Here is an 11,118-nt window from a genome sequence, read left to right on the forward strand (position 1 = left end):
GATATTGCTACAATGTTATCCGAGATGAACCATCTGGGAGCTATTGACCCATTCGACAACGAGGAAGAGGAGCAACAGCAACCAGAGCTTGCCCATGTGCACACTCAAGAGCACCAACATGCTCACATGCAAGATCATGAGCTTGATGGTGTTGTAGGCGAACGACATGACAATAGGACATCCTACCAGCAGCAGCAGGAAAGGGTGATTAAACCACCCATATTCTCAAACACAAAGGGGAGGAAGAGTAAGCAGCGAAAGCAGCAGCCAAAAAGCCGCCACGCCCCATCAGGCGCGTGGAATTTGGCCTGGACGGCAAACCTCTCGGGATAAGGGCATGCGGATTCTGCAACGTCGTGAGCAACCATAATTACTGCACATGCCCACTCAGCACAGATGCCACTGTCAATAAGCAAACGTTGCACAAGCAGATTGGAGCTGCCCAGGTTTCTACCAATGGAGACGACACACGTAACAGCTACACTTGCCGCAAGTGTGGGGGAACTAACGGACATAATGCCCGCACGTGCAAAGTGGGCAAGGAGGTCAGTGGCGCTGAACAGAAACAGGGCAAGGTACAGAGTTCCAAAAAATCAAAAGAAAAGGATGAAGAAGAAGAGTTTGATGAGAATGACGACCAATCAGACGAAGACAATGAAGATGACAGTGTTGGGGACGAGGAAACTGAAACTGACGATGAAGCTGCCAAGGCTCAACCAGGAAAGGGCGCCGGCAAGGGACAACATTCGGGGCCAGTTAGGAGGAGCTCAAGACTGAAGAATCCATAGTGGTTATGCTGCTGCGTCAACTGAAAAACAAGCTTGTACTCTCAGTTGCCTCGGTACACAATGAGGAAACATATCAGAAACACTGTCGTTGCCAAAAACTTATTTAGCTTTATCATCGATTTCTCGATCAGTACTATAGTTAAGATATAATTTGTGATTTGTGCCCGCTGGACAAGTGACATTATTATGTAAACCATTTGATAATCCTTTTGAATGCAGTCACAAATACATTTCAAAAAACTTATCTGGATTTATGTAACACCAACACTACTGTCGACGAGTAACTCAGCAAAATTATGTTAAGGAAAATTTAAACTCTTATAGTACATCAGTACTGATAATTCTCACTCGTCAGTACAAAGGCATAGTAACCAAACACACCCGTGAACACCTCAAAAAAACATCATTTGAAAAAACAAGCTATGTCTGCTTCTGCCAGTCCTAGTTCAGAAAGACCATCAGTACATAAAAATAATTACCTCAAGCAAAATGCAAATATAATACACATGTACTGATGAGAATCTAATTTATCTGTAAAAATACTTTCAGAGATTATCTTGATATAAACAATCCTTTCAAAAAAACAAAAAATGTTTTAAAAAACATTACCATGACACACATAGTCTGACTGGTATTTGGTAAGTTCAATTACACTTCAGTCACCAGTCCAAGTACCAACAGTAGAGGAGTACAAACGTCCATCATCACCAACCCTGACACGTGCAAGTGGGATAAGCATCTCTTAAGTACAGCTTGACAAGATGGATCAGTGCGACAGTAAAATGCCATCATCACCGACCCTGACACAAGCAAGTGGGATAAGCAGCTGGTAAGTACAGCTTGACAAGACTACTCAGTGCGACCAGATTAATACCTTGGCAAACAAATTGGCTTGGACGGTTGGTTCTTCCAGGCCACCGCCCGCACCATCCACTGGGCGGTTGCCACAAGGGACTGCAAACGGTGACCCCATGCCACTACACCCACTACAACCACGCCCCGACGAACCGCCTCACACACATCCCCGTCGACGCACTGCAAAAAACCCCATTCTCTTCCGTCTCTCCCTCATTCCCAGAAACCACCATTGCTGCTTCCATCTCCACTTCACACAAACCACAAACTTCTCTCTCCCAAGCCCACAGTCGCCGGAGGAGGGCGACGGCGGAGGAACCGTCCGCCAAGCGTCATCATGGCGAGACGTCGGACAAGACCAGCAACCTCGTCGACGTTCACGTCCACGGCGAGAAGCGCGAGTACACCAAAACACTCACAGGGGTTGAGCTCCATGGCAAGGAGAAGCTGGAGATCGTCTGCACCAGCGAACCAGACAAGGTCGACGAGATGATCTCCAGACTCTGGATGAAGGCTGACGGCAAGCATCGTAGGATTGTCGGCGTTGGTGTGCACTACACCAGCGAAGATGAACCTCCCCAGATGGCAGCAGTCCTGCAGTTGTGCGTCGATGAGCTCTGCTTGGTGTACCACATCGCAGCGGCCACAAAATGGTGACCCATCCTACTCATTTGCCCTGTTTGGTTCATCTGTTTTATTAGTACTGTATCCTGAAAATTTCATCAGACTTGTTTCCCAACTAGATGTACTAGTGTGGTTTGTGAAAGTGGATGCACTACTGCATTTTCTCAAGTAGATACACTATAAATGTATTTTTGAACCTGATGCACTGGATTACTATTTGGAAAATCTTGCGGAAGATTAATTTCTGAAGTTGATCGACTAGTGTAGTTTCTGAACTTGATCCATTAGTGTAGTTTATGTACTCGATGTATTAAAAAGATGTTTCTGAACTTGATGTAGTGAAGTATTTTCTGAATTTGATCTAATGTTATTTTCATAAGCAAAAAAACTAAGGACTTGGTGAAGCACTGGTTATGTGTTGAACCAGTATGATTATGTCGTCCTTGTCATGGTTGAACAAGTTTACTTATGTCATCAAGTACATTGTTTTGCTTATCTCATTATATAAGTTTGGTAGCTTTGTATTTTGTTAATCCATCATTTCAAATTCAAAGTAGCTTCTGAATGGAACTTTGTGGCTGCTCTAAAGTACTAGTTATGAAGCAACTAATCACACAACGTTGTTCCATGTGTAGTTTCGATTCAGTATTGTATAGAAAACATAACGTTGAAAACAATCAGCACAATTTGAGTTGCTTAACAACGCTTCAAAAGTTGAAGCAGAAATTCTTAGTACTTCATGTAGTGTTCTCATTCATATGTAGTTGCTAGAAAGTTAACAAGTACTACAAACAGAAAAAGTTTAGAAGCATCAGCACACACTTATGTTGGTCACTTGCAGATTAAGAATGACAGTACTAGTACACTTGATCGGACAGTACATACTTACTACAATAAAAAGTACAAAAAAGCATCAGTCTGTAATCCCCTCCAAAAATATGTCAGACTAAGAACATAAGTGCTATTATGAATGGACTATCAGTACAACTTAGTCTACACGCAAGTACCATAGTACTGAAAATGACACCAGAAGACCCTTAAGAATAATCACAAAAACAAACACAAAAAAGAAGGCAAAAAACTCAAATAAAAAAGATTACACTTACACAAAACTCATAAGAACTAGAACAAAAAGTATCAGTCCAAGTTACTGGTGGAGTCAAGTACTAGATTCAAACAAACAAAAAGAAAAAATTGACTGCCCAAGGACAGGCGCAGGCCCTGACGCTGCTAGATACTTGAACTCGAGCCCGTGGGCGAATCCCTAGTAATCCGCACAACACAGGGCCAACCGAGCAGGGCCCACAGGTCATGAGAGAGAGAGAGAGCGCCGTGTATAAGCGCTCAGGTAAGTATTCACAGGAGTTCGACCAGTGAGCCTCGGCCGCGCTTATAAACAGGTCTAGAGCCCCCTCGACTAGCGAGGTGGGACTAAACCCAGAGCGCATGCGCACGCCGCACTACACAGCCGCGCGGGCCATTTGGGCCGGAAAACGGCCCAATAGCCTCCATCGTCTACAAACACCCCACCAATAAGCCCAGATAAACAAACCAGAGGGCGGGGCAAAGAAATATAAACTACAAGAAAAATGTTCGAAACTGAAAATATATAAATTCAAATACTAGTTCACAGGCAATAACTTTAAATACGAAAAATATAAATAAAAATAATTTTAGCTCTGCACCACGGATGATAAAAAAAGGAAAAAGTATGATACAAAAACAATGAACCTCTAAAAAGAAGAGAACTTCTATACCTACTAATAAAGCAAGGTGCGTTTCTTCAATTTTTTCATCCGTTCACCACCAATTTTTTTTTTATCCGAGGTGGTACTAAATTTTTGTGGTCCATCTGCTAGAAAAGAAAAAAAAGAGTTTTGTCCATAATTTCGTACGTGGACCGGACTCGCTAAGGCCCAGAGAAGCCACCCATTTATATCCAGACCACGCAGCCGGGAAACCTTATTTGTGGCACTGAGCGGCATATAGGTAGAGTTTCGCAAATGTGGCCCACTGTTGGGCCAGCCCATGTACGTTTTTTCTGTTTTTTTCTATCTTTTTTCCTTTTTCCCTTCCAAGTTATTTTATACTTTTTCCCATAATTGTTTTATTCAGAATTTGTATTTTTACAAATTTTCTTTAAATCCTCATAATTTCAAAAAGAATCCCATTTACAGAAATATTTGGAACTTTAAATTTATATTGTCGTACCATTTTTTGTCGAAATTCAAAAAACAAATCGCATTTTTTTAAAAAGTACCAAAATTGTTCGCAAATTTTATATTAAATTGTTTTTTCTAAATAACGGAAACTAGAAGATATTCCTTTATATTGAAATATGCAAAAATTCAAAATAATGTTCATGATAAAAACCAGATTTTCTAAAATGGTTTCTATACATTCTAATAAAGGAAGGTGCGTTTCTCCAATTGTTTCATCCGTTTAACATTAAAACTATTTTTTTATCCGAGGTGGGACTAAATTATTGTGGTCCATCTGCCAGAAAAAAAAAAGAGTTTTGTCCAGAATTTGTACATGGACCGCACGCGCTAAGGCCCAGAGAATCCACGCATTTATATCCTGCCCATGCAGTTGCCAAAACTTATTTGTCGCACCGAGCGTTATATAGTTGTAGTTTTGCATCTGTCGCCCAACATTGGGCCGGCCCATGTACGTTTTTTCTGTGCTACTGTTCTTTTTATTTTCCCCTTCCAAGTTATTTTTACCTTTTTACCGTATTTTTTTGTTTTTGCATAATTTCGAATTTTGCACAAATATTCCTTAAATCTACAGAATTTCAAAATGTGTTCCCATTTTCATAAATATTTGGAACTTTAATTTTTTATTCCATCCAAATTTGTTTGAAATTCAAATAATATTCGCATTTAAAATAAATCCAAAATTCTCTGTGAATTTAAAGTAAATTGCTTTTTTTAATAATTGTGAGTAGAAAATATTCCTTTTTATAGAAATGTTCAGAAATTCAAAATATGTTCGTGATTAAAAACACATTTTAGAAAATGGATTTGAATGTCGAAAACCATTTTCCATTTTCAGAAATTGTTCATAAATTAAAAAAATATTTCCACGCCTAAAAAATGATTCCCGTTTTCAAAAAATGTTTGTGAATTTTAAAAAATCTTCATATTTCAAGTTTTGTTTTCCTTATTCCATAAATTAACATTTTTTTCAAAAAGAAATGCTCACAATTTTTATAAAAAAGTCAGGAGGTCACCACAACCTCGACAAGGAGGCGGACCTGAAGATAAAAAAGGCACGCGAGTTGGGTAGTGGCCGCCACTCCTACCAACCCCACTACTATAAAGACTCGCGGGCTAAACATGACCCGCGAGAACACTACAACTCTCCGCTCTGTCGCACCACTGTTGTGGAAACCGTTTTGATGGACACATCAATTATCTCTCGTGATGCTTCTCATAAAAAATCTCTTCCGTTGCAACGCACGGGCATATGTGCTAGTAATAGCCTATCTGTTAAATGTACATAAGTTAAAAAACAGAATTAAATATTATTTTCAAGTTCAATTACTAAAATGCAACAAGTTCAAATAGACAATGTTTGTCAATTATGCTAAATTTTTTATTTATATAAAATCTGACAAGTTCAACTACTAAAATGCAACAAGTTCAAATATATAATGTTTGTCAATTATGCTAAATTTCTTATTTATATAAAATCTAACTACTTCAGCTACTAAAATGCAAGAAGTTCAAATAGATAATATTTGTCAATTCTGCTAAATTTCTTATTTATATAAAATCTGACAAGTTCAACTATTAAAATGCAAGAAGTTCAAATAGATTTTCTTTGTCAATTATGCTAAATTTCTTATTTATATAAAATATGACTACTTCAACTAGTAAAATGCAAGAAGTTCAAATAGATTTTCTTTGTCAATTCTGCTAAATTTCTTATTTATATAAAATCTGTCCACACCTCAACGAACTATTTGGTCGTAAATAATCTCAATCCCCCCCCCCCCAAAAAACTCAGTTCAAACATACATATGACATCAGTACTAAAAAAGCAGGATCAGTCAGGCCACTCACACCACTGTGACACCAAATTTCAAAACCGTACGCTGTATGAAATTACAATTCTGTTCACATAGCACTAAACCATAAGTGCATTAAAATGAGAATACAAAAACTATAAAGGCCTAACTTAGGTTGGTACAGATGAAAATAAAATAAGTACCAGTTTTGAGCAACAACTCCCAGGGCACTGAAAAATGTTTTGAGATAAACTAGTGTATAAGATTTCAGTGGAAAAACAATACTTAACATCCACACGGAAAAACATCACAAAGCATACGTCACCTAAACAGTGCAAAATGCCATCATCACCACCCGTAAGACGTGCAAGTGGGATAAGCAGCTCATAAGTACAGCTTGACAAGGCTACTCAGTGCGACAGTAAAAACCATTGGCTTGGACGGCTAGTTATTCTAGGCCACCACCCGCACCACCCACTGGGCGGTTGCCACAAGGGATTGCAGACGGGGACCCCCACAACCACTACACCCACGCCCCCGACGAACCGCCTCCCACACATCCCCGTCAATGCATTGCAAAATACCCCATTGTCTTCCATCTCTACCTCGTTCACAGAACCACCATTGCCGCTTCCATCTCCACTGCACACAAACCACAAACTTCTCTCTCCCAAGCCCACAGTCGCCGGAGGAAGGCGATGGCGGAGGAACCGTCCGCCAAGCGTCATCATGGCGAGACGTCGGACAAGAGCAGCAACCTCGTCGACGTTCACGTCCCCGACGAGAAGCACGAGTACACGAGAACCCTCACAAGGGTTGAGCTCCACGGCAAGGAGACGCTGGAGATCGTCTGCACCAGCGAACCAGACAAGGCCGACGAGATGATGAGCAGGCTCGGGATGAAGGGCGGAGGCTTGTATCCGAGCTTCATCCGAGTTGATGTGGAGTACACCAGTGAAGATGAACCTCCACATATGGCAGCAGTCCTGCAGTTGTGCGTCGAGGAACTCTGCTTGGTGTACCACATGGCAGCGGCCATAAAATGGTAACCCATACTACTGTTCATTCATCTGTTGTACTAGTACTACTCCCTAAAAACTTCATTAAACTTGTTTCCCAACTAGATGAATTACTATAGTTTGTGAAGTGGATGCACGAGTACATGTTTCTCAAGTTACATACATTTCTGAAACTGTGAAGTGGATTGTTTCACCAGATTAGCATCTGAAACTGATGCACTGGATTAGCATCTGAAAAATGTTTCACCAAATTAATTTCTGAACTTGATGTACTAGCATAGATTCTGATCTTGATGCACTAGTATAGTTTATAGAATTGATGTATTAAAAGATGTTTGGTGAAGTGGTATAGGTCCATATCTTGATGCACATGTTTCTCAAATTAATTTCTGAACTTGATATAGAATTGATGCACAAAAATGTATCAAGCACTGGTATAGGTCTTTTATTCAACAAAAAAGAAAACAACTTGAATCAAGCAGCACATATATCATTGACTCTGGTAAAATGATTCTTGAATTTGGTGAAGCATTTGGTGAAAGCACTGAAGATAGCAAAAAAGAAAAATAACATGGTGTAGTTGAATTTAATTTCTGGACTTTGTGTACTAGTTTCTGAACTACATTCATCCATGACTTATACTATATAAGCATCTACCTCATGGATTATCACTTGTAAAACTAAAAAGCAGAAGAATTAAATCTTCAAAAAAGAGCACTAATCTTCAATGTGTGTCTCCCCCCTTGCAGGCCCAAGCGCCTCAAAGACTTCCTGTAGGAGGAGAAATTGTACACATTTGTTGGTTTCAGCATTGGAGGTGACAAGCGGATGCTGAACAAGTCTTGTTTGGAGATCAACCCCAACAACTTCATCGACATGCAGCGCAAGTGGAAAGTTCCAACCACCAACAAATACTGCGACTCCTTGGCCGATGTTGCAGGCAGCATCATCCACCCATTCTATAAAGGCATGAAGAAGAAGATGGAGAAGAAGGAAGACCACAAACTGTGGGGGAACAACCCATTGCCAGACAACCTCATCGAGTACGCAGGAATAGATGCATACGCCACGTGCAAGTCATGGAAGACAATCGACAACATCGTGACAGGTTGGGATATTTCAAAAGAGCAGGAGGCTGACCCCTACTACCACTGCAACTTCGCGGGATGAAGATGCATGAAAGTCTGCCTTCGTGTTGCTCGCTCTTCTGCTTGTCCTTAATCTTGTAGTTTCAGATTTGTAGTTTGCTTTCGTTATGTTGAACCAGCTACCTTATGTTATGTGTGTCAGGGTTTGAACAAGTTTGCCTATGTCTATCAAGTACATCGTTTGCTTATGTCATTCAACAAGTTTGCTAGCTTCCTATTTTGTTGATACATCATTTGAACTTGAAGTAGGTTGAAGTTGGAACTTGATGGCTGCCACGCAGCACTAGTAATGGAGCAACAAAATCACACATGGATATTTTCACAAAAAAAAACAGTGGCAGACTAACTAAGGACAACAACAAATAGTAGGCTTGGACGCTCAGTACAGCTTAGACATGTACGGTAGTACTATCACACTAAAAATCAGTTTTTAGTTTTAGAAGAACACTAAAAAGACTAAGTTTCAGCCGAGGACAACATTCAGTACTAACAACATCGTGCTAATAGTAGTTAGAAATTTACTAAGTACTGCAACAGGAAAAGCAAAGAACCATCAGTATGTATTTCCTAGTCACTAGCATGCTAGGACTGAAAGTTCTGGTACACATGGACACACGATACATTCATTCTACAAAATATAAAAAGGAACGGGAAGTTTCAGTTCGCATTCCCTAAAACAGTGAGACACTAAGAATAACAGTAATAGTACAACTGAAATCTCAGTACAACTTAGTCTATACAGCAAGTACTATGATCATACCAAACATTGCCTTGAGAAGAACCACAGCCTAGAAAAAAGAAGGCCAAAACTAAATCAAAAAGATATCAGTTCGACCAAGGAGAAAAATCACAAGAAAGAAAATAGAAGCATCAGCCCACATTGACCAGTGAGGTACTAGTTTCAAACAACACAAAAAAAAACAAAATGATCAAAGTACCAGCACAATTGAAATCCCAGTACAACTTAGTTTATTCGGTAACTGCTATGATGATACCAATTAATGCTTTGAGAAAGAAGGCGAAGACTCAACCAAATAGATTACAGTTCAACCAAGGACAAAAATTAACAAAAAACAAACAACAGAAGCATCAGCCCACATTGACTAGTGAAGTAATTCTGAACTTTATACGGCTATCTGTTAAATGTAGCTAATTTAAACCAGTGCTTTAACTTTTACTATGAAGTTCAAGTACTAAAATTCAAGAAGTTCAAACAAAAATTTGGCTCTCAAATTTTGCTAATTTTCTTATACTTAAATAAAATCTGGCTAGAGATCACGTAGCAACTTCGTCGTAAATAATTTCAATCCCAAAAAAACCTTCAGTTCTAATACATTATATGAAATCAGTTCTACATAACAAGGAAGCGTCACTCCACTCACGCTAGATCCACAAGTGCTATCGTGACACCAAATTTTAAAAGCCTTACACTGAATGAGATTACAATTCAGTACTAACAGAACTATACAATAAGTAGAAGAAAAAATGGTACAAAAACTATTAAGGTCCAACCTAGGTTGGGACAGATGAAAATAAAATAAATCTCACTTTTTCAGCAACAACTCGTAATGAACTTAGAAAAAGGTGTTTTCAGTTCAACTAGTTTATACGACTTCAGTACAAAAAATAGAACTTAACCAAAACAAATTCCCAATGAAACATACACAAGTGAAAACAGCTATTCAACCACACTATCATCATGGAAAAAAGTTTGTTAAACATTGTGCCACACTTAAACACAACACAAAATATACCAGTTATTACATAGTACTTGACAAGACATCCAAACACTACAAACAAAGCCTACAATGCTTTCAAGAGATATATCACACAACTATCCATTTCACTACGCAAATGATGACCATTTCTTCTATGCACCAGGAGCCAAAGCTTGAACCTCCTTGGGAAGCTCCGTCACCAGAAGCTGGTTATTCCGATTGAACACAACTCTATACAGATCCTCAGTGTTCCAATCAACAATACGAGGCTGCAAAGCAATAAAACAAATTATCAACAATCATGACACATAAAAAGAAGAATACATAATCAGCAAACACAGAAAAGTGAAAAGTTCAACTAGAACCCACGTCATTATTTCGAATGTTCTCAACGATCTTTTCACCATCATAGAATCCCACATACTTCAGAGTATAATGGCCACATTCATTCGCCCCTTGAAGTGGAACCTTCACAAACGTTGGTTTCTTTGCAAAAACCTCCCATTTGGGCTGCTTGCTCGCATTGTAATGAGCATCACCATACACAACCTTCATTACTTGGACCAATCTGGAGATCTGTAAAAAAGAAAAGAAACCACACATTTTCAGGTCTCACAAAAGCAGAAACAAAGATGCGGAAAAATTAATCCAGTACAGATAATAAATGTCCCTCACAATCTTCTCGCAGTCTTTATGATAGGTGTTCTTTGAAGGACGATGGCTCTTTGGATAAGGTAAAGAGTCAAGGATGTCAACGCTACTTCGGTACCGATTCATGACATATAAGGAAAAGTGGTTCACTTTCCTATCCTTTGGTAAAATCATAGGTTTGAATAGAGGCATCATGATCTAAAAACAGATGACCAAAAAAGAGATATTAAATATTCAAAATAAAAACCAGCATGACAACAAAGAAATAAAACCAAAAATCAGCTAGTAGATCTCAGAAGG

At 39.2% G+C, this 11,118-nt stretch overlaps 1 protein-coding gene across 1 annotated transcript; it reads left to right on the forward strand.

The window, feature by feature from the left end:
• Window positions 1-6,980: 6,980 nt before the first annotated feature.
• Window positions 6,981-8,471, forward strand: LOC141021843 (uncharacterized). The gene is made up of 2 exons (XM_073497692.1): window positions 6,981-7,327; window positions 8,111-8,471. The coding sequence occupies exons 1-2, from the start codon at window positions 6,981-6,983 to the stop codon at window positions 8,469-8,471; spliced, it is 708 nt and encodes a 235-aa protein (XP_073353793.1).
• The last annotated feature ends 2,647 nt before the right edge of the window (window positions 8,472-11,118 follow it).

Source organism: Aegilops tauschii, chromosome 4 (assembly GCF_002575655.3).
Source record: "Aegilops tauschii subsp. strangulata cultivar AL8/78 chromosome 4, Aet v6.0, whole genome shotgun sequence".
NCBI classification, from domain to species: domain Eukaryota; kingdom Viridiplantae; phylum Streptophyta; class Magnoliopsida; order Poales; family Poaceae; genus Aegilops; species Aegilops tauschii.